At 40.0% G+C, this 23,863-nt stretch overlaps 3 protein-coding genes across 5 annotated transcripts in view; 2 read left to right on the top strand and 1 right to left on the bottom strand.

The window, feature by feature from the left end:
* Positions 1-373: 373 nt before the first annotated feature.
* On the bottom strand, positions 374-3,315 carry trim13 (tripartite motif containing 13). 3 transcript variants are annotated; one of them, XM_077580075.1, is made up of 4 exons: positions 3,136-3,310; positions 2,545-2,590; positions 2,037-2,126; positions 374-1,704 (listed from the first exon to the last, which is right to left on the bottom strand). In XM_077580075.1, the coding sequence occupies exon 4, from the start codon at positions 1,693-1,695 to the stop codon at positions 550-552; it is 1,146 nt and encodes a 381-aa protein (XP_077436201.1). In that variant the 5' UTR covers positions 1,696-1,704; positions 2,037-2,126; positions 2,545-2,590; positions 3,136-3,310; the 3' UTR covers positions 374-549. The 3 variants fall into 3 exon arrangements, with proteins under 3 accessions (XP_077436201.1, XP_077436202.1, XP_077436203.1); XM_077580076.1 differs by lacking the exon at positions 2,037-2,126 and having other exon boundaries at positions 3,136-3,315; XM_077580077.1 differs by lacking the exons at positions 2,037-2,126; positions 2,545-2,590 and having other exon boundaries at positions 3,136-3,315.
* Positions 3,316-3,815: 500 nt separating this feature from the next.
* spryd7b (SPRY domain containing 7b) lies at positions 3,816-11,672 on the top strand. The gene is made up of 5 exons (XM_077580078.1): positions 3,816-4,039; positions 4,585-4,701; positions 5,769-5,935; positions 9,854-9,956; positions 10,777-11,672. Exons 1-5 carry the CDS (start codon positions 3,934-3,936, stop codon positions 10,872-10,874), a joined length of 591 nt encoding a protein of 196 aa, XP_077436204.1. The 5' UTR covers positions 3,816-3,933; the 3' UTR covers positions 10,875-11,672.
* Positions 11,673-12,732: 1,060 nt separating this feature from the next.
* The window catches only part of LOC144060324 (importin subunit alpha-4), a 29,382-nt gene continuing 18,251 nt past the window's right edge, over positions 12,733-23,863 (top strand). The window contains exons 1-6 of the mRNA XM_077579740.1: positions 12,733-12,962; positions 20,236-20,280; positions 21,894-21,983; positions 23,110-23,139; positions 23,262-23,314; positions 23,419-23,514. Of these exons, the coding sequence (XP_077435866.1) occupies positions 12,894-12,962; positions 20,236-20,280; positions 21,894-21,983; positions 23,110-23,139; positions 23,262-23,314; positions 23,419-23,514 (383 nt within the window). The 5' untranslated portion in view covers positions 12,733-12,893. The remainder of the gene's footprint in view (positions 12,963-20,235; positions 20,281-21,893; positions 21,984-23,109; positions 23,140-23,261; positions 23,315-23,418; positions 23,515-23,863) is intronic.

Below are 23,863 nucleotides of genomic sequence, written 5' to 3'. Positions count from 1 at the left end.
TTGAAAATATATATTGCATTATGTAGCAAAAATGGCTTTACATCTTTCTTTTTTATCATTTGTTCATACTTACAGCAACTCCTTCAAATTAATAATGCATGACCAACAAGGCCGATGTTTTTTTTCATTATGTGTCTTATTTTGATATAACCTATTATTGTTTTGGCAAATCAATCAATATATTTTTAACATTAGCTGTGGCTTCTGAGGAAGATAGCTGCCTTTTTCTGCTTTTATTACTTTTTTTGCAATCCTTGTTTCTGAATTTTTCACCAGGCCATATGAAACGAGTGTCACCTTGAAAATACATGCGTCGATGAATACTTTTTTTAAATGAATTGTAGCATCCAATTTAATTCAAGCAAGCATTGAAAACGTGTCATTGTCTTTTATTTGGCAAGATCTTAAGGAAGAAGAAAAAGGCAACATAATTACTGAATAAGAAATGAATGTAGTCATTTTGAATCCAGGCTGCAGAATTGTAAGGTGGTCCCTCAAAGAAGAAATGTGTTTGGGTTTTTTAAAGAAAAAAACAACTATATTCTTCAATTAAATCAAGCTACAGCTGCTAATGTAAGTGACAGCCGTGTCTATGAAGTTGCTCACGACCCGCGTGGACGCGCCGGTCACATTACACAGATGCTCGTGGGCTGCTGCCGCCACCGCCTCGGGCACCACAAACAGCAGCGTGGACGTCAACAAGAAGAGACCCAACGTCAAGAAAACAAGGGCGAGCCAGCCCTTGTACCGGCGCGACCTCCCAGCCGGAGCCTCCCCCCTCTCGTGGGGCACCGTCATTTTATCGACGTCACCGAGCTTCACCTCGTCCCACTTTTTGAAGTAGAGCGGACCGACTTCCGTCCGAGCGGAAGGCGTCTCTGACTTCTCCTTCTTCTCTTCCTCCTCCTTCCTCAGAGCCGTCAGCGTTTGTCGGAAGTCGTGCATGTGCTCCAGGAAGCCGAGCGGCTCCGTGACGCCGCGGAACGCCTCGGCCGCGGTCAGTGCGCTCCGCTGGCGGTCCAGCGTGTCGCGCAGCCGCGTTATCTCCGGGTCGTACGCCTGCATCACGGCCAGCCTGTGCGTCTCGAAGTCGCACAGGATCTCGCCCTTCTTGCTCTCCAGCGCCGCCGCCAACTTGTCGAAGTAGGCACTCGCCCGCTCCGCGTCCTCGTTGACCGCCTGGAGCGCCCTCTTCTTGGCGGCTCGTAGGGTCTCCAGGCGGGCGAGGGCACCCGCGCTCGGCCAGCCCTCTGCGCCGCGCATCAGTTCCTCGAAGGCGAGCTTCTCCCGCTCGTACGCCTCCTCCAGGGAGCAGAAGCGGTGACCCCGGTGCTCGTCGGCGGTCGCGCAGCAACCGCAGATGAGCCTCAGGTCGGTGGCGCAGAACATGTTGAGCGGCTGCCCCGTGTGGTGGGCGCATACGCCCGTATTGGGCGCCACCTTGAGCCGGGCGTACTTCTCCACTATGCTGCGGAGGGAGTAGTTGACCTGCAGGCTTTTGGCGCCATTGTGCGGGCTCTCCTTGCGGCACGTCGGGCACCTGAACAGCGCTCTGGAGAAAGACGAGCCCCGGGTGGCCTCCAGGAGAGCCTCCAGACACCTCCGGCAGAAGCTGTGCGAGCAGAGCAGGACGCGGGGGTCCTCGAAGAGACCGCAGCAGATCGGGCACGTCAGCTCCTCCTCCAGCTGCTGCATGTTGGGCTCCTGTCAAAACACACACATACAAGTAAGAAAAAAAAAAGTAGGTGTCACGTTGGAGCTTCCCCACAGTGGAACTCATTTGCATGGCGTGACATGTCGCCTCGGCTAGCAAGACGTCGAACGCCACGTAACATTCGGCCAAATCAACTTTGAAAAATCAAAATGGACGCGTCAATAAACAACCCAGACTGACGCAAACCCCCGAACAGCACCGCCGTGGACGGACGCTCGCTGTCACGAAACCCGCCGTTGCGGACTCCGTGGCACATTTAGCAGGCGCATAGTAACAAGCGGGGTTTAAAAAAAAAAAAAAAAAAGGCAAAGAGCTCACTCACCAGCTGCTGCGAAGACGCGCTCTCTCGACGCAATCATGGCGTTTGTTGCTGAGCAGACTTCATAACGTACTTCCGGGTTTAAATTCAACCCTTTCCGCGCCAGGTTCGGAAAATAATAAAACACACAACAAACACTAATTCAAATAATTTTGTTCAAATAACGACCGAATATACAGATTAGTCAAATTGGACCAATACGTGTATATCCAATTTATTATTTTTTTAAAATGCAAATTTACATACATTCTAACATTCATAACAAATTTTGCGTTTTTTTTTTAAATTAACGACGGCTTTTTGTCGACGTTCCCTGCGTGACGTAAACGGGTGGGAGGGGCTGTTGCCATGCAAAACGCCATGGCGTAGAAAAACTGTCAACTTGGGCTTAAGTCCCACTTTAGCGTCGTCCACATTCTCATGCTGCCCTACTTCTGACACTGCGTGCGTGTTCATGTGCGAGATTGTGATGAAATATGCAAATTAAACCAAACAACGCTTAAACGCTTACCTGTCACAATATTAGGTACTTCTCCTGCACGATTCGAGCACAACAGCTGTAGCCACAGACAAAGAGAATGCAATCTTTATTGGAAATGTAAACGATTGTACTAGTCTAGCAATATGTTTAATATTGTATATTTCCCTAATATTTTACTTTATCTAAAGCAGCTAAAGTCACCAAAACATTAGCAACTGGTCCAATGTTCTAAAACTAGAATGTCTTGTTGCGTACTGACATGTACACTGTACATGATGTGTATTATAATTCTGCTGTCATCAATAAGTTGAATGAGCTGATTTGAGTGTATGCAAAATGAAGTTGGCCGTGAGAGAGTGGCATTTGATCACTGATAGGCTGTTAGCTATACTGTAGAATCAGTGCATGGGTGACAGTGACAAAAGCAAAGAAAAAAAACATTTATCCATTTTTCTGTATGAAGAACCCAGAATACGGTCTTCTTAAGAATGTACAAGAACGTTATTCTTCAGAACGCGTCTCATTCCGTGCTTTCTTGCTTATATATATAAGAACAATTAATAATGCAAATTAAGAATGATAAAGTAATTTAAGCTTAGCTAAATGTTGCTTTTTGCTTACCTTTGTTCTTGTCTGATGGTGATATCAGCTACAACTCTTTGAGTCAACGCTCTCTGTTACTCTCACTCCCCAAACTGACTTTGTGTGTCATGATTGTCATCGTTCACAGACACACTCACAACAAAGCAAATAAAGAGAACCAACTATTTACAAATATGTACAAAGCATGCTACAAAGCATGCTGGGAAGTTCAAGTGCGCTGCATCCCCATCACTGGATTATGACGTCTGGCCATGTCTGCTTCATGTGCACTCGTATCACTGACCCGATAATCTTTGGGTTTATATATATCTACTGTATCTATATCTATATGTCTGTCCCTATCTATGGTATCTCCTGTATCTAATAATAAAGATATTTTTTTTGTGACGGTGTCAATCAAAACTGTGCTTTGTTATCTTTATGAATTCGTACGTTGATGCAATCCTCGTGTTAGACCTGTAAATTGAGCTGTCAGTAGGTGTAACTATGATAAAACACAGAATTCCCAGATAGCGTTCTTATTTACCCATTACTTTCAAACTCACTTTGTAACCCCCACGTGGTTATGTAACAGCTACATCCAATAGTCACCAGGTCACGTGTGGGAAATTTTGACCCGGATTTTTTTTCTTCCCTTGTTTCCATGCCATCAGGAGCAACTGCCTACCGTTGAAACTTGCCACTGTGATTGGATAGGTGGTAGGTTGATGTAACTCAAGATTTACGTCTCGGGGTGTCGCTGTGGTTTAAAATGGCCTCATATATGGACGATTTCCGGAAGAGGTGCTGAGCGGGTTTCTTTTTTTTGCGTGGAAGATGGCGGCTATGTTTACGTGTTGCCTAAACTGCTGCGGAGATGGAGGATCGGGACATATCCAACTCAAAGAAATGCCCACGGTTCAGTTAGATACTCATCGCATGGGTAAATTACATTTTCCCTTTTCTACGTGGGTAAATTACATTTTCCCTTTTCTACGTGGGTTTTTATGCAGACATATCACTAAATTTGTTAGATGTGCATGTTTTGCTCCTCAGCTAACTTGTCACTAGCAAGCTGATCATATTTAATGATTTTTCTCACATTCCACTTTTAAGCAATTCAGCACTTTGTACTGCTGTTTTCCTGTCATGGATGTATTTGGACATCTCAAATGTTTGTCTTATCGGGAACATATTTTCTTTGTGCTTGAAGTTTTGCTTGCTATTTGCCCGTTAAATTATTAATTCATCCATCCATCCATTCATCCACCCACCATCCATTTTCTATGCCTATATGATCCTGATTAGGGTCACGGGTGTGCTGGACACATCGCATCTGACTTTGGGCGAAAGGCGATGTACAATCGCAGGACAACCATTCACAGTCACATTCGCACCTATGGGCGATTTAATAATGATACTGCTTAAGTTGTCATTAGTTTTAAAGGCATTGCAATGGAGTGACCGATTGTCTCTTTTGTATCGCAGGCACAGATGTTGTCATAGTAAAGAGTGGCCGGAGAATATGTGGCACTGGAGCGTGCCTGGCCAACGCTCCTCTCCACCAGAACAAAAGTTATTTTGAATTCAAGATCCAGTCCACTGGTGAGTCCTCACCCCTTGATCAGTCACTTGTTGTTGTGTGTGCAATCTCGGTTTGACGCTGGTCAATTTGTTGATCCTTTATTTACTGTACAGACAATGTTTTTTTGCCTTTCAATACTCTGAACGGGTATACAAATATATAAATAAGTGAAACTCTGTATAATTGCGGACACATCTAAATATTGTCGCCTTAGTGTTCAGGCAAGTGCAGAGGAAGACTATCTTAAGATGAGTCAATTTATCAGCAATGTGGACCATACATGTATAATAAGAAGTTAACCACTGTAGCCTCGAGGAAGCCCAGAAGACATGGAAGTGACTTTTTGACTAGACAAAATAATTTCAAAGGGCTTCACACGCCCACAGTTGACAAATATCAACAACATCACCTTATCTAATCACAAGGGGGCAAGGGGAAAAACATCAGGGGAAAAATAAGGATTCTTGAGAAGAGGCCTAAATGTGGAAATCCCCCTTTGATACACGTAAGTGTAAAAATATGTTTTTGCAAAACTGAAAAATAAAAAAAAATGTATTCAAATGTGCTCTGGATGGATTTAGCCAGAAGATGAATCTCTTTATATCAATGCAAATCATATTTGGCTTTTCTGTGTATGTTTCGTTCTTTTGTCATCGAGTTGAAAGTGGAAAGAGAAAGTGGAGGAAGACTAAAGCTCATCCGGTGAAGAAGAGTATTTTCACTTCACTCCTTCCACTGTCAGCATGTCAATCTAGGAAGTAAGCACTGTCGGTATAGTCATACCTTCAACTTTACAGGGAACCCAATTTCTCTTTGTTCTTCAGCCATACATCCAATTGCTTGTCAGTAACAAAACAAAACACCCTTGGTCTTACATTCTTGCTGACATCTCACGAGATATCAAATACAATTTACGTTTTTGTGCGACTTTTGAGCCCTACAATCTTCTCAATTAAAGTGCAAATAAGAACATTTTAGTTTATTTGAATTTTAAGGATCTGCTGTACCGTCCACAGCGATTGACTGATTTTCCCGTGTCTGTCGTGCTCATGAATCCCTCACTGCTAATGCGTGTCTGTGTTTGAAGGTGTGTGGGGACTGGGCGTGGCCACGCAGAAAGCCAATCTCAATCAAGTGCCTTTAGGCCGAGACTCTAACAGCCTCGTCCTGAGACATGACGGCTGTGTCGTCTACAACGGCGAAGAGAAGAACCGCCTGCCTGCCAACAATCTCCCGCAAGAGGGTGACATTGTGGTGAGTGCCATTTGGAAATGTTTTTATGTATTTAACGGACATGAAAATCCCTCACCTTTAGGCGAAAATTGAAGCCAAAATAGGTCAGCTACGTGAATCGTGGAGATCCGTTGAGAAAATATTTTGGGGTTGTTGTAGGTGACCGGAGAGTGTATCAGTGGTGGGATGGGTACCAAAGACGGCACTAATTCGCGTTAAATCAGACGGTGACATGGTCCAAAGTAAGTTGTGACGCACAACCAGAGTACTGACGTCACATAGTCGCGCTGGGTTTCACTCACGCTCCATTACCAAGTTTGGGTGGAAGCAAGCGAGATTTGACCGCCGGCAAGCCAAATGAGAGTGAAGCTTTGCGGTTCCTAGCATGCTTTGGTTGAGCATGTTTCCCCACCTGGTGCGTGGATGTCTTGGTGCTGAAGCCGAGCTGCAGCTGGGATGTCACCGCCATCGGCTCGACTATATGCAGGGAGCACCGTCTCGACACAGCAGATGTCCGTATTCACCCACCGATTCGAATCATGCTCTAAGGTGTGTGACTTTACCATCGTTACATTATATTATAGAGTTTTAGAACAATACTTACCATGTACTTATAATAATTTAATGGTAACAATAAAATTGCAAAATCTTGTGGCCAACATGTTGCACTAGCAAGCATTACGTACCGCGTCGGGTACATTAAAATGAGTATGCTCCCGAGTCTCAATTATTCTCTTTTCTTCGGTGTCGTTCAAGTCCTCTTCCAGCTGTCATTTTTTGCAAGATTTTACTCTGAGTTGGGTTCGAATTCATCGCAATATGCGCGGCAGGCACGTTCTTGAAAATTTGTTTAAACAAATGCACAATTTTGCAGTTGTTCCTTAACACAATCACTGCCATAAATTCATTTTAAAAAAAAAAAGATAAAAAATTAGGGGCGACAGGCATTTAAATTTTTTTTATTGTAATTAATCGCATGACTTCACTAGTTAACTAATGATTAATCACAAATTTTATATCTGTTCGAAATGTACAATGAAAAAAATTCTAGGTTTTCATACCCTTGTTAACAAAAGTGGGAAAAAAATGTTTAACTAATAGAAATTGTTAAAATGAATTTTTGACGTTTATAGCTGTCAATGGCAATGAATGAATTAAAAGAGAAAAGAAAAGATTATTTAAAATTTGGGGCGTCAGGCGATTAAAATTTGTAATCATAATTAATCACATGACTTCACTAGGTAACTCATGTTTAATCACAAATTTTATATCTGTTCAAAATTTACAATAATTTTTTTTCTAGGTTTTCATACTCTTGTTAACAAAAGTAGAAAAAATAATAGAAATACAGGCGCTCCCCTTCTTACGAACGAGTTACGTTCCGAGCGATCGTTCGTAAGGTGAATTTGTTCGTAAATTGCTTCAGCGCTATATTTTGTATTATAATTTATGTTTAAAGCCTATATAAGTATGTTGAAGGTTTATATAAGTATGTTTAAGGCTTGTATAAGTAACCTGTATTGGTTTGTACTGAAAAAAACTTTAATAAATTTAATAAAATGGAGAGAATAAGTACAGTACTGTACTGTACTACGTATGTTAGAGAGAGCGAGAGACACACACAGTATGTACATGTACGTAATAAGATAAATAAAATGAAGTTTAACTTACTTTTGGAAGATGTACTCGATGCTTAAGGAGATGATGGAGGAGGAGGAAGAGGAGGATTTTATATCATGAGAGGGTCTTCGTCGTCGCTGGAATGCGCTTTAAAAGTTACTTCCTCCTTCATGGGGACAGGCGTTTCTTCCTCTTCCTCCTCGACACGTTGCTGAGCCTCCAATGCTGGGTGAGCTCTCACAGCGCCAAGCGTCGGTATTAGCGGCAGAAAGAAGCACTACTCGGAAAAAGGCGCGCATACAAATTCTAACTTACAGCATCTCTTTCCGAACATTTTTCGACATACTGTACGCGCAGACATGTTCGTATGTACCGTTGTTCGTAACTCGAATGTTCGTAAGTAGGGGAGCGTCTGTAGTTAAAATTAATTTTTGACGTTTATAGCCATCAATGGCAGTGAATGAGCTAAGGAACCAAAATAATACTAATGCAATTATTTATCTTCTGTTCTTGTGTTACTGTTTAACTATGTTGTTTATGTTATTCATTGTAAATAGCTTTGCTTCTCACTTTGTAAATTGTAATACAAATTTTTTTGTATTATTGATACTTAATTGATGTTATACCTTAATTTTTATTTATTTCTTTACTCCATAATTTCTGTCTCATGCGTTTTAAATTCATGATGTCTTATTATTTGTCAAATTTTATTTAATGAAAAATAACTGTTAATGTGAATGTTATTTTATAAACATATTATTTTATTGTTAAATAAATGAACATTTATTACCACAAACAACATAACAAAAGTACCGAAAATTGGTACTGTCCAGTATCGATACGCTGATAGTGACAATTGGAACCGAACTGGTTTTAAATACGAAAGGTACCCACTGTACTTGAACTCAACGCATGCTGTTTTTTTTTACATCCATAACTTGATCCGATAAATGTAGCAAAGATGATCGCATTTTCGCAAACAGTTTTTCTTGACGCCGTAAAATTTTGAACATTTAAATTCACCATCCCTTCATCCACCGCATGCCCCCAACCCATTTGATGAGTGGCCGATGAATATTATAATAACAGGCAAAATTTTGGTCCAAGTGCGTCGCTCACCTTTTCCACCCCTGACCCGTTTTCATGCCTGATTTATAAAATAATTACTAATCTCACCATGAATTCAAATGACACCATTTTGACCTACGTCTTAAGATTACGATATACTTACACTTGGCGAAGTGCAGGTGGGGAAGCAACACAATGACATAATTATGAACAAAGACCTTTCTTTCTGACGTACGTGATGATTTGCCAATGTGTCAAACCACCGCATTGTGTTGCCAGCTATTGTCAATGTCAGATTTTTCCCGGTGGCACGGCACAGACTAAACCATTCGCACAAATGGACAATTTAGAGACTCCAGTGAACCTGCTATGTATGTTTATGGACTGTGGGAGGGATCAGAAGAAAACCCACACAAACACGGGGAAAACATGCAAACTCTACGCACGACAGACAGAATTTTTTTTATATATTTGATTTAATTGGATAGTTTTGAGGGAAGGACTTCTAGCAGAATTTTGCTAACTATAAATTCAAAGCACTGGATAATATGCATGTATTGAGAAAGCAATAATAATTTAAGACATAGAAGTTTTTCTCACAATGTAACAACAATAAAAAATAAGAAGTAGTAGAAACTGGAATTTATTTTCAGTTTTGGCAAATAGTCTGCTTCATTTGTGGGCATATGGCGCAGTGACTCACCAGATCCAGCAGAGGAAGCTGCAGTTTAAAACTCAATAACTGATGTGATACCTTGTGGGTTTATATCACCATGATTTTCCTTGGGCGCTTACCAAGCTGTCAAATTAAGTATGAGTGATTAAAAAAAAAAAATATATATATATATATATATATATATATATATATATATATATATATATATATATATTTTAACAAAATATGCTCAACCTCTGGCATCATCTAGAGCAGAGATTCCCAGCCAAGGTGCCACGGCACACTAAATGTGGGTGTCGTGAGAACATTTCCTAATGTCTTTTAAGTGGTTTTCAGTGTCACCTCTTGTGGATAAAATTAGCAACAGTAGTTAATTTTGTTTAAAAATTGCAGCTAATGTCTTCTCACCAGCCAGATTGGACACCCTGATGGGACTGATCTGGCCCGCGGACCGTACGTTTGACACGAGAGCATTGTCATCAACTATGCATTGAAAACATTGGATACGCATGCATTGAGGAAGTATAAATAACTTGTAACGTGGTACCTAATGCTCCAAATCATGTCATCCCCAGGGCATCACGTATGATCATGTGGAGATGAACTTGTATCTGAATGGAAAAAACATGCATTGTCCCGCATCGGGGATACGAGGCACTGTGTACCCTGTTGTTTATGGTAAGTGCATTGTCACTTGTGAAGAATATCAGACATTTTTGCAGATTCATTAACATAAAAGAGAAGTTTGGAGTGCTGCATTGGGGCAAACTTTGCTTATCTGTTGGGTTGTGGCACATCATAACACAAAGGATTCGATTTGCATATCTTACATTCTTAGAAATACATTTTTCACTACAGTATAATATAATGTTTTCAGTGGAATTATTTATTTTATTTTGTTTATGGTTGTCAGCTTACAGCCAATATGAAAGGATTCAATATTTCCTCCAAATCAAGCACAACAAATCTGACCTCATTTGTGTGTCTGCACATTTAAAGGGTTTCTCCATGTTAAATTTACAAGGTGCCAGCAAATTAGCAAGCTCGATTAAATCTGGATTCAACTTTATTTGGCATTTTTAACCTACATGCACTGCACTTTTTTGTTAACATGCACATTTCAGGGAAGCATTTTATTATTTTAAAATATCGAGTAAAATTTCACACATGTATTTAAATTATTTAAGTTATTATTCTGAATGAAATTAAGTTTACATTGACTTAACGTATGCTCTTTGCAAGAGTACTTACACCATGGAAAATATATTACAGATTTATTTTAAATTGTAATTATGTTTTATTAAATTAGCTTCTCTTTCATTTTACTCAGGTTTTTTTCTTCACTATGTGCACTTTTGACTAAAGTAACATTATGGAAAGAAATTGTTCACATTTTGTCACCGCTACTAAATCTGTTTGCCAAAATGAATGGTCAATGTTGACGCACTTAAGTTTATTGTCACAATTTTTCTTTTTGTTTGTTTGTTTGCCCTTGCAGTGGACGACAGCGCCATCTTAGACTGCCAGTTCAGTGACTTCTACCACACGCCTCCGCAAGGATTCGAGAAGATCCTCTTTGAACAACAAATCTTTTAAACCAGCGCCTTTATCATTGTCCTCGTCGTCCTCGCGTACCGTATCACATATAATCTTTAGATTGTGATTGGATGATTATCTCTGGCCGATCCCGCCCTGTCGATGCTGAATGATCTTATGAGTGCCCTCGAAGGATTTGGATATTTTGTTTTGATTGTCCGCATATACAAAGGCTGTTAGTAGTGGCGAGAATGATCCAGTCAGGATTTATGATAAATTCTAACACTTTCAGTAGCCTCCTAGATTTCCATTCTGGATTCCCAAAAGTGGATGCATCCAGAATCTCAAGCCATTTCTGCGGATTCCTCTATGTGTATATTCTTGAATGTGTAATGGTTAATAATGGCCCGCACTGACATGTTATTATATTTATTTTATTCACAAATCACAGATTGTTTCTTCTATGGATTGATGACTTTTGCGTTGCCTGAATTCATGAGGTTCATCAACCAAACCAGAAACATGACAATTTATGTTTTTGTTGCTGTATGTTTTGAATTGATGGAATTAACTCGATAGTGAGATTGGAATGACAAGTAATTTCTTCAAACACCTCCTTAGCCCCTCTTCCTGATATGTATATCTTGAAACCTTTTATGGCATATTTATTCTTCAGTATGAATACTATCACAAGTGGTGCCGCTTGGCTCTGGATATAAGATGCTGTATGGTTCTTATTGTTTCAGGTTTGCTGCTGAAGTTTCCAGCTATGTACTTGTCTTTGTTTGCACTAACAATGTTGATTGTACAAGCAAATCCAAATACTGTTGATTGATTAAACGTTTGTGTCTGCAGGAATCATTAGTATTTTTTTTTATATTATACGTTGTAGGGAGTTTTTTATGTACTGTGCATTGATTTATGCTATATTTATTCAATTTATTCTCATACACATTTATTATTGCTCCATTAATTTATGCTCATCTACATTTTTGTACGCTAACTTTTGTTGATTAGCTTTTTTTGTTCTGTTGAATACAAATGTTTTTTTAATTACCCAAAACAAGAATTATTACCATCAGATAAACAAAAAGTTTTTGGGGACAAAAACATTTCAGTTTGAATGCAAATAGTTTTAAGAATGTTGCCATGAAACATGTTTTTGTCCAACTGACTTTTTTTTTTTTTTTTTACAAAAAACTAAAATGGCTAAATTGTGTATATTATGATTAAAAAGATTAAAGTAAAAAATACTAGTGTAATGTATTAAATGTACTAAGAAAATATACCAAGCATAAATTTAACTGAATTGAAAAGTACCAAATAGCAAAACAATGATCAGACAGCCACATGAAGCTACTTGTTTTATTACCCCCCCCCCCCCACACACACACACAAAATAAACAAAACAAAAAACAAAAACTTTGGAATAAGCAAACAAAAACACTGCTACTATGCCAATGGCAAGATCCTTGAAAATTCCACAAAACAGAAAAATACTTCAGTCAAGTGGGGAAAAAAAGCATTTTCTGTAATGAAAAGAAAATGCAATGTTTTAAATTACAGTACAGGCTACAGCAACAACATTAATGACTTATGTTTAAAAAAAATCTGGACTTAAAAACTTTTAAATAGCCCCCAAAACAGTACAATGTTTTTATTATGCGTTTCTCTCCAATCTAAAGAACAAATAATATTAATTTAAAAAAAGTTATTACTTAAAAAAATATTGAAAAGAAAAAAAGTCAACAAAATAACATGATACTTATAATGGACATCATAGAAATACATTTTAATAACCAAAAAGTAAAATTTGCTTTTATTAAGTCCAATGAAGTTTCTTTTTAACTGGAGAGTGTAAAAGCATCATGGCGTCAAACCCCGCAAGCCCTCCCACTTCCGCCATGTGACTTGTGACGTCACCCGCCCGCCCCGCACTCTGGAGCCCAGCAGCAGCAGGAGCAGCAGGACACGAGCTGCCGTGCCTGAGCCTCATCTCTCAAGGAGGAGATCCCGAAAACCGGAGTAACAGAAGAGAACTCCCCCCCACCTCCCGCCTCTACACTCACGCGCACAGCCATGGCAGACAACGCCGGCTTGGACAACCACCGCATCAAGAGCTTTAAGAACAAGGGGCGCGATGTCGAGGTGAGCCGGCGAGACTGTGCAACGACTTCGTGGGTCATTTGAGTCGTTTTCAAGCGGCTCTCTTTGGGCCTCGCTCGCTCAGAGGAGGAGGAGGAGGAGCAGAAGCAGCAACCCGGCCCCGGCTACAGCTCCAAGCGAGCTAACCTCGGCTAGCATGTGGAGTTCGCTGTCAAAAGTGTTCTTTGGCCTGCCATTTGGATGTTTTCACGCATGTCGATTGAGTAGGATTACCGTCGCCTTGCTGGTAGCGTTGCTACTGAATGGAAATGGCGACATATGGGGATGGAACTGAGCAAATCGTAGGCTTGGCGGTGGAGCTAACTGTCAGTGGCGGCTAACGCTGCTTGCTAGTCGGCTGGGACACCGGTGGTTCGCTCGAAGGGCGGGCCTGGGCTGGTGGAATGATCCTCACGTTCGCCCCGTTTACTACCGAGCGGCTCGAAAGCCAAATATTTGATCGGCGTGCGTGCATACATTTGTCGTGGTCGCTATTCGAACTGCAAACACCATGTTGGTAAAAATCCAAAAGCGCCCCTCCTTCTGAGCTAGCCAGGTGAGCTAGCTAAAGCGAGCCTCGGGATTAAGCATTAATCACATGTTGTGACGCTACAGTTGCATTCAAGCTCATGTTTCTGTATTTTAAACAGCGATATTCTGTATACTGTACTGTAGTGAGAAAAGTATTACTAACGTGCAGGTTTGTGTAGTTTATATTTATAAATTGATTTACATGCGACCACCATTACCAGACGATGCAAGCGATATAAGTATTATTTTCGTGGGACAAATATCAAGAAAGTTACGACTCTTCTGAAGAAATTGTACCCATTTATGCCTAACCACTACATGCTAAGTCAATAGGGGGACTTTGTGTGTGTGTGTGTGTGTGTTTGTTTGATTTTAATTGAATCAGTTTAAAACTTTCATAACTTTCGTAATCAGTATCCCGTCTAGTTAATATAATTGGAACGCTTGATAAACACAGAAACAGACAATATGATGAACCTTATAAGGGATACTTATTTAGACATTTTCAGCAGTTAAAGTTAATTTTGTCTATATTTAATTTGATTACTTAATTATTATCATATACAATTTTTACCTATAAATTAACATTTTACTACTTGCTGTCGACTGAAAATTACATCACAGTTGCTCAGGTAATGACCGAGCTGTGATTGGTTGTTACCTGAGCACATGTGATGTCATTTTCAGTTGACAGCAAGTGGTAAAATGTGTTATTAAAGGTATTAATTGTACATGAAAAATAATTACACTATCAAATTAATTATACAAAAAAAATATATTTTTTACTGCTGAAAATGGCTAAACAAATAAAGTATATATTTAAAATAAATAATTATAAAAAAAGCTAATGGCCCAGGTTTACAAAATACTGATCAAGAGACAACGAGAGTTTGCAGATGGCAGTCAAGTGGTTTAATTTAGCACTCAAACATGCACAGAAAAAAAAAATACATTGAGTGTCGGGAAGGAACAAAGTCTCCATAAATTCTCAAAATATTTAAGAAGGATTAAATGTAGTACAGTTACATTTTCAGTTGACAAACTTAATTAAATCAGCGTTGGACACTAAGTAAAACGTGACATTAACATTGCAGGGGCATTAGAAAACCGATTTTGAAATAACAATTCACATCGCATTTGACAGAAATATATAAAATATCTAATAAAGATGCTCTTATGGATTTGAAAATTATTTGACTTTACCTAGATGGGCAGGTTTGTGAACTACCGTACAGTACTGCATATAATTTAGGATGTCTGAGTAGTATTACAACACGTACACTTGCTCTTTGGATTAACCTTGAACTAGTGATTACATGGACACACGTTCTATGTCATAAGTAGTGGTGCATAGGGGTAAGGTGAATAATGCAACAACAAGAAAAAGAAACGCAGAAAACAGCAGTTGTATCGGCACTAAACAGTGCAAGTGCGTCCCATTGAACGATCACCTCTGAAATCCATTCAGAGGCGGCCACATACTTACCTACCGTGTTCAAAACAGTCAGGATGTAAAATGTAAACTTTTCTAGATGCACTCGTACAGTGCTGCTCAAAAGTTTGCGAACCTCTTGAGCAATTTGGACTTTCCAATTGTTTCAACCTGATTTTGTTGTTCAATCTGAACCATTACATTTTATATAAAATAACAGGTGTAGGTTTATCAATTCAATGCATTGTTCTTTATTTTTTTTAATATCAATTGTGTGGTCAAAACTTAATTAAAAAGAGTTTTGGGTCAATTCATGTAAGTGCAAAAGTAAGTGAACCCTGAGCTGCATTGCTTAAAACAAGCTGTCAAGTAGGAGCAGGTAGGACAAATTGGCAGCTAAACTAACCACTGAAATGGACCAATGAAATGAGAGGTTTGGCAAAGAAATTGTGCATCACTGACTGAAACAGACAAAACCACGTCACTTTAGTCTTACCCAGGTGAACCCATACAGGTCAGTCATGCTGGGAGGAAGAAATCTCAGGGGACCTCAGGAAGTGGGTAGTGACAGCACATCTGTATGGGGAAAGCTATAAAGTCATCTAAAAAAAAAGTGAGCTTCATCATTCCACTGTGACGCAGATCATCTGCAACTAGAGAACACTGAATTTTACTACAATCCTGCCTAGAAATGGACGACCTTCTAAAATATCAGAAAGAACCACAAGAAAAATGATAATTCAGGTGTAAGCCAACCTGAACATCACATCGAGGGATTTGCAGACCTCTTTTGCTGGATCTGGGGCACGTGCGCATGCTTCAACAATCAGAGGAAAAGTCAATCGACAAGACATTCATGGAAGGCTTGCTAGGTAGAAGCAAAAAAGATCAAAGCTGCCCATATCAACTTTGCCAGAGAGTACCTGGATAAACCTGAATCTTTTTGGAAGCCCTTCTGTGGACAGATGAGTCCAAAATTGAACTGTTTGGTGAAAAGCCCTCAGGACCTGGATAACTCCACATAATCCAGGGAATCATGAATTCAGAGGAATTTTGTGAAATCCTAGATCATAACCTGAAACCGTTCTTTGTGTGAAGTTACCGCCTCGTAGAAGATGGATCATGCAACGTGACAATAATCCAAAGCATTCCAGCAATACAACCAAGGAATGTCTGAAGAACAACAAGATTCATGTTCTGCATGTGCCCAGTCAAAATCCTGACTTCAATTCTTTCAAAATGCTGTGGCGGGACCTGAAGCGGACTGTTTATGCTAGACGCCCATCCAACCTCTCTTAACTGGCTGCATTTTGCAAGTAAGAGTGGCAAAAATTCCACAAAGTAGATGTGAAAGACTGATAAGTCACGAAAGAAAGTGTTTGGATGAATTTCTCATTGCAAAAGGTGCAATGTCCGATTAAGTGAGAGGTTCACATACTTCTGCACCCATGAAATCTGAGTTGTTCTTAAATCAACAACTTTTGTTCAAGAATGAATGACAATATTGACATTCTTTTTGTTCAAGTCCATTATTTTCAATGTGAGCATTGTAGATTTGGGTCTGACTAAACATTTAATAAGACTATTTTAATATTTTATACAAATAATCTGACCATACCTGCAGGGTTCACAAACTTTTGAGCGGCACTATAGGCTGACACTGTCCAATCAAATAATTTTACAAGCTAAAGCTAAATCACACAATAATGAATATGATTCATGAAAAGTACAATATTTGTAAGGAAATGGCACCACTTCCACTGCTTCCTGGTCTAATAGTAATCCTGAGTTAATCCTTATGCAGCACAGTGCCTATAAAACCATCCTCCTCTTCACCCAATCCAGTGAGCCTAAAACTTGCAGTTTAATGTTCAGTCGGTGCTTGTTTTGAATGTGTTTGGGAGTCGGTGGAAGGAGCACATGGCTGCTTTGACAGATGGACTTTGCCAATGCATTCTTGATGCTATTTCAGGCATCCTGAATGTTGTCTAGTTTCTCTGCAGCAGCATGTTTGCTCTAACTTTTTTTCCCAATGTGTTTTGGGGGGATTTTTACAACAGTTCCTGAGGGTTGTATCTGCTTTTAGAACTGCGACAACGGGCCGGATCAAAACACTCCTGCTTTGAATGGATGAGTCAGATATGGCTGGATACATTACTAGTATATCCTAATGCACATTTACATGTGCAATCTATGAGATTCAATACAAGAGCTGTATCACCCAGGAATGTTCTATGCCACTTTCTTTTCAGACTGATACCAGTATGAAGAATCAACTCTTGAGTACAGTAATTTCTTGACTATAAGCCGCTACTTTTTTCACTTGCATTTGACCCCGCGGCTCATACAAAGGTGCGGCTTATCCGTCAGATCACAAAGGGGTGCACTATAAAGGAAGCACAAGAGCGTCAGGCAAACCAAAACCAACCAAACCAAGTGAGCCCAAATACAGTCAGAGACAGAACGAGAGTGAGACAATTTGCACCCTCATTATAGAAAATAAAGTAGCGGGAACCTGGTGCAGTAACATTTAAACACCTGTGGCTTACAGTTGGGTGCGGCTTGTATGTGTAGTATTCCCCAAATTTAGCTAGCGCGGCTTATAGTCAAGTGCGCCTTGTAGTCCAAAAATACTGTACTTACCGATAGTAGGTGTGTGAATTGCCTAGTACCTGGAGATTCGATACATATCTCGATTCAATGCCGATTAATCCCGATACAAATCTATAAATTGATTATTGAGATATTTTTTTCAATTACAGGCAGAGACGGCCCTCCAGGGGTTTTCAAATAATAGTTAGGGGTGAAGCAAGAGTCTGGTAGGGTGTTTAGTTGCACTTTAATCATAATTCATTTGTTTGTGCATTTTCTTCACCGTATATTTGAATTATTGTAATCTTTTTCAATAAATGGATGGAAAATTAAAACATTTTAAATCTGATTATCAATTAACAATCTAATCATGAGATGAATCGGTTATTAAAATAGTCATTAGTCGCAGCTTTAATATTTTGTATAGAACAGTACACAGAATAAAATGAATGCAAATAAATAAATAACAACATAGAACACAAATACCAGTGGCCTTAAAAAGTCTGCATTAAAAATACGTGGTTGTACAACTTCTTTTCAAGAAATACAGTGACGTGCAAAGAATTAAATTGAATACAGCCGTGCTTCAAGAGCGATTGAGGAATACCACACAATTTACCAACACAAGTTACCGACCAAGCTCAAGTTTTGATTGACACTGTTATCGACCCCTTTGAAATAGCTGAAGAAGCTAAATGAAATCCTCTGTTCCAGTGTCTCACTGACACTACAGTATCATAAAACCACTTAATGCCCTGGCTGGTCATGCAAAAGATCCAAAAGAAAAAGCAAAGCGAATTTTTCCCGGTGGTTAGAACTTTAATAATGTAATTATCATCGCCTGCAGAAATTCCATAGCAGCAGAATACTAACAATTTTAACGAGCTATTCAACCATGAATGCAGTGTTGTGTACAATCTAGTAATATCTATTACTGTATAGGTCACATTGTGAACCTCTCAAATAAGTTGATAGGCTTAATTCCCTTCCCTTTCATCACTAATGCTGCCTCCCACTACATCTTTTTTTAGGTGAACACAAGAGCACTTCTACTGACCATCATCCACACCTTTAGTTAGCACCGGGTCGGCAGATTGATGCCCACTTTCGCACAGCATTTCACTGCATTATGCCTACTCAGTTAGAATGACTACTTAATACATGAATATGCTTCCTTTCCACTGGCAAAACAAGATACTGGGGAGGTGATACTTCTATTGTCGGTGGTCAGGCAGGGTTCCAAGCAACTGCTTGTTGTTCATATTCTTCACTGTAGCATTTGGTGATACATTGCTTAAAATGAACAAAAACTTGCTTACTAGCTAAAAAAACAGACCAGAAAAAGACCACAAATCTGATGGCAAAACACACAAACACACTTTTGTTGGCAAAATGTATTGCTTGTTTGCCATTTGAGTCACGGTGAGACCTTTTTCCTTGTTGCAGAGTCATCATCTTCATGCGGTCCGAACTGAACCAGGGAAAGGCCTGCTAGTGCTAGCTCATGAATGGACGGTTTAAAAAAAAAATGCTCAAAATATTTTCACTTCTTGTAGAGTGTTTTTTTCTTTTTACTGCTACAGCCAGTGTATTCAAGTTGAGATGGAACCGTTCTCCTTACCCCTGGAGACAAAATAATACCTTCCACATTTTGACTGGGAAACTAAGAACACAAAAATTGGTCGACACAAAAATGCATGCCTCAAAACAATTTTGAGCAGTTTAAAAAAACATATTTGCAGCACCCGGCAGTTGCTGGAACTAATTTTTCGTACGGATATTTGTTGCTAACAGATGTGCATTAATTGATAAAATAACCTATTGGATAATTGATTGCAAAAAGATTAGTTTGTGACAACTATTTTTCGTACCTGGTCAATCTAGGTTCCAAGGGCAAGTGGCTAGCATATGAGTGCCATAAACCGCTGCCGGTCTCTGATTGCTTCGTCATTGTTAGAGAATCCAGTCCACCCTCATGCTAACGCTGACACTTGACACTGACACATTAATTGTTGTTTGTTTTCATTGTCCATTTTCATCAATTAATTTAGTCTCGTTAAATGTAGTTCAGTTAGTTTGTGGGGAGGCCTCCTGAGCTTTGACTCTGAGGACATTGCGCAAGAGGCTATTTGGGAAGGCAACATGAACCCTTTGAAAGAGTCACAAGATCCGAAACGGCAAATGCCAACAGAAGCACAAATACAGCAATTACTCCGACTTGTCTCTCCTCACTTCTGTGCTATAACCAGTGCTCGCTCTCAGGTGTTATTGATCACTCATAAAATATTGTCCCCACAGGAATCACCAAACTAGACTGTTTATCCATAATCACCATAGAAAGCTTTGAAACGTTTCCTGCTGAACAATATGTAGGATGCCGTGGGTGATCTTAATCTGTCCAAAAATTGTTTATGGATTAATTTGAAAATATATTTTTGTTTATCTATTAATGCGAGTGATGTATCGTGACTTTTAGAACAATTAATTTATCTTTCTAAGATGGCAGAAGGCACAGTAAATCAGTATCTACATTTTTGGTCTCAAAGTGGTGTCCTGTAAGATTTTTGTCATGTAAAATGGGTGCCTTGTCTCAAAGGTTGTGCTACGTAGGATCGGTCAATGTTGAAAGGCTTTGTGTTTCTGACAGAGCACTTTCTATCCACATTGAGTTCACTTCTTCGGACAATTTATCCTAAACTGTCTTTTTTCCTCTCCTTGCAGACTATGCGAAGGCATCGGAATGAGGTGACGGTGGAATTGAGAAAGGTGAGAATCACACACACGCAAATGGCCAAAGAACGTAAAGGGGCACCTCAAAAGGGTAAATCTATCATCTCCAAGATGCTGTTTTATAGTGATGAGTCCCGCAACACCGATGCGTCGTCTCATAAGAGGGAAGCCTCGTGTCAGTGTGCGTATCGCTTTAAGAAAAAAGTCTGGTGACTGATGCAGCCGTTGTTTTGCTCATCACTTCCTGTCACTGAGGCGCTTTATAAGGAAGCGCATCTGTCAACGGGTTGCATCTCAGCCAAAAGAATCACACATCTTCTGAAAGCGCAATTCTTCCCTTCAAGCAACTGTGATAGGGAGGCAAAAAAGAAGAAAGGATTCCATTAAAAAAAAAAATTAAGGTTAAATGTCACATTTGTTTGATTGAAATGTCTGAATTGGATATTGAGATAGGATCGTCAAGTATGACAACAAAATAAACATTCAAAACCAATTTTGTTACATCAGACTTGTAATTAAGTATGTCCATTTGCTGTACTTGTGATTACTTATTCATGTTACTTTTTCCCCCATCCATCCATTTTCTATAGCACTTTAGCTCAGTTAGGTCATAGGTGAGTTGGTGCCTATCCCAGCTGACTTTTTGGTAGCCAATTGCAGGGCACGTTCAAGTTGTTTTTGTTTGTGTGTGTGTGTGTGTGGAGAAAAAACATTTCTGCATTTAATTTGTGTTCAAAGGCATTTCTATGAATTTTGCCCCCTGGTTACTTTGATATTGTCACGTTTCACATGTATTTTCTAACATTTAAAATTGATCATGCAATTGCTGTGTCATGCTAGTTGTCAATCACAAATGAATGTGATTTCCACCTCTAGCTTGAATCATGAAGCTGTATGCTACTTTAGAAGTTTAAAAAAAAAAACATGGTCAACAATGTCAATGTCATCACACGCTTGCAGACTATAGATAGAATCGGCGAGCACAGGGTGCGCTAGCAACAGTTGATTTGAAACGTCAACAAAAGGACTTGAGTCTTGCGCTGTGTTGTGTCAGTGCATGTTGACGTCCCAGTGTGATCCTACAGAGCTGAGCAGGGGAACTCAAGTCACCTTCCTTACATCAACCCATTTTAGTGCATATGTGAGCTGGTTAATTGTAGCAAAAACAAGTCATAGAGTGCGCATTGGCTGCACGCGTGTGTCAGTAAGCACTTGGACTTAATGAGCAGCGGGCGTGTGAAGCTCACGGGCAAAAGGCAACAACATTAAAGCGTCATGGCCAAGCAGTGCTGAGGTGGTCTGGCGTCTTAGCACATTCCACAGAGCCGGATCGGGTCAGGACCAAAACAGTGCAGTAGGCTGATTAGTCATCGCTGACGCACAGCGGCATGATGCACAAGAATGTAGGCCAAGGGAATCTCCTCCTACCAGTAGAGGGTGCGTGTGCTGTGTGTGTGTGTGTGTTACCTATCAGTCAATTAGGATGTAGGCTCATATTTTTGGAACTTCCAACTGTGACGTCACATGCACCCCAGGGGGAAAAAGGAACCGTTTCTTTGCATTCACTGTGGCATTTAAGAATTTATGAATGCATAAACGCGTTCCACCCCCACTCATCTTTTCATGACTTCTTGTGTTCCCCTTGCCAGAACAAACGAGACGAACACCTACTGAAGAAGAGAAACGTCCCACAGGAGGAAAGTCTGGAGGACTCTGACGTGGACTCAGATTTCAAAGGGGTAAACGTTGATCAATTCTCAATTATGTGGAATTGATTGTTGATGAGTTGCCTAATGAAGCAATTGAGGCAAATGGACTGCACTAATTGATTGCAGCAACCAGCAGAGGCACTGTTGATTCCACCATTTTATTTGCTGTATAAAGATGAACATTAAGGAGTGTGACATTTTTCTACGCCATACAAAAAAAAAAACAATGTACATACAGCTTCTACCACCCCATTTAAAAAAAGAAAACCTTTTTAAAAATGGATTTTGTTTCCGATGACAACCGTGCGCACTTGACAAAATCACATTTATAAGACTAAGATTTTAAGTTTGCAACTAAACAACCAATCAAAACACATTTTATAACGCCATGTTTTAAACAAGCATCTCCCTTGGCGCCAATTCAAATATACAGTTGTGCTTGTAAGTTTACACACCTTAGGGGGATGGAGCAAGTTTGACTTGTATTCTTTCAGAACAGACAAAATTACATACCGGTTCTTGAATGTTTCTCTTCAGTGTTGAACATGCATGTGCCAAATACAGCAGTGGCTGTGAAAACATTTCTAGCGCTTTTCTGTATAATAACCGTCAATTTAGGTGTGTTTTTGTGAATTACTTTCATGAAAAACAGTTTGTATTGCTCCTGGAAGAGGGGGGCGGGGGGTTAATATAACATACACTGTCACCAGACAGCAATGATATAAACAATTGAAATGACTGCAGTTTTACGACCTCATGTCGTCAAGGTTTTGTACTCTAGCTAGGACTCCTTCAGTTGCTGCATTTGCTTGACTTGACAGTTCCTCTTTTAAAGGCATGGGAATCACACGTTTCATTTGACCTTGATGACAGTTTTCTAATATAGCCTTTCCCCCAAAATTTTACAGCATCACCATCCAGACAGAGTTGACGCAACCTCTCCCCTGCCCTTATCTTAAAAAAAGTAAACGCCTGTTTAGAGCCCATAAGGGTTATCGTGTTAAATCCTGCAAAAAAACTATCAAAACGTGATAATCGGAAAGAACAACAATGTATGTTCGCATGTGAGTTAAACAACACATCAAAATTGAACTTTGTACAGAGACACATTGAGAATCCCTGGTCTGATATCTCTTTTTGTCCCCACTTTTTGCAGCAAAATGTTACGCTTGATGCCATCTTACAGGTAACCCCCCCCCCCCCCCACACACACACACACACACACACACTTACACACACATCTCAAATGTATATGTGAGACGTCTCGTGTTTGTCAATAACACCCCTCTTCTTTCCTCCTACTCTCAGAATGCCACCAGTGACAATGCAGTCATCCAGCTCAGCGCTGTACAGGCGGCCAGGTGACAAATTCTCACACATGCACGCATTACCCCACACAGAGGTGCGATTACATGTTGTGACACCAGTTTATTTTTAACATGAGCGTGTTTCTTGTGTCTGTCAGAAAATTGCTCTCCAGTGACAGAAACCCCCCCATTGATGACTTGATAAAGTCTGGCATCCTGCCTATTTTAGTCAATTGCCTGGAAAAAGATGACAAGTGAGTTTGAAACATTGAAGTCAACGTAATCTATTCTAGCGTGCGCGCGTGTCTGTGCATATGTGTGAGTGTTGAGGAAATGCAGCAGCCAGTTGGCAGGACCAGGCCAAATATAACAGCATTCCTGCCTTTCGGAGGTCCAGAATTCCCAGGACCTCATGTTCGTTGTGGATGAGAGAATGAATAGCTGGACTGGAAGAATTTAAAGGAGGCGTGGCTACCCAACTAGTGTCATGTTATAGAGCAACTGTTGCTGTTACTTTGGTCAATACAGGATTGCTTGTTTGTGTTTTGGCACACTTTTTGGCACGTTTCCCAAACAACGAATGTCCTCCTAACTGTTTCTGTT

The sequence above is a fragment of the Vanacampus margaritifer genome, chromosome 11 (assembly GCF_051991255.1).
Source record: "Vanacampus margaritifer isolate UIUO_Vmar chromosome 11, RoL_Vmar_1.0, whole genome shotgun sequence".
Lineage (NCBI taxonomy): Eukaryota > Metazoa > Chordata > Actinopteri > Syngnathiformes > Syngnathidae > Vanacampus > Vanacampus margaritifer.
Note: the sequence above shows the minus strand (reverse complement) of the source record. Positions and strands in the feature narration are given on the sequence as shown.

Bases quoted from the DNA above. Each gene is read 5' to 3' on its own strand.
- trim13 (XM_077580076.1), bottom strand. From the start codon at position 1,695: ATGCAGCAGCTGGAGGAGGAGCTGACGTGCCCGATCTGCTGCGGTCTC.
- spryd7b (XM_077580078.1), top strand. From the start codon at position 3,934: ATGGCGGCTATGTTTACGTGTTGCCTAAACTGCTGCGGAGATGGAGGA. The intron at 4,702-5,768 runs GTGAGTCCTCAC...CTGTGTTTGAAG, and splicing joins ATTCAAGATCCAGTCCACTG to GTGTGTGGGGACTGGGCGTG. The intron at 9,957-10,776 runs GTAAGTGCATTG...TTGCCCTTGCAG, and splicing joins TGTGTACCCTGTTGTTTATG to TGGACGACAGCGCCATCTTA.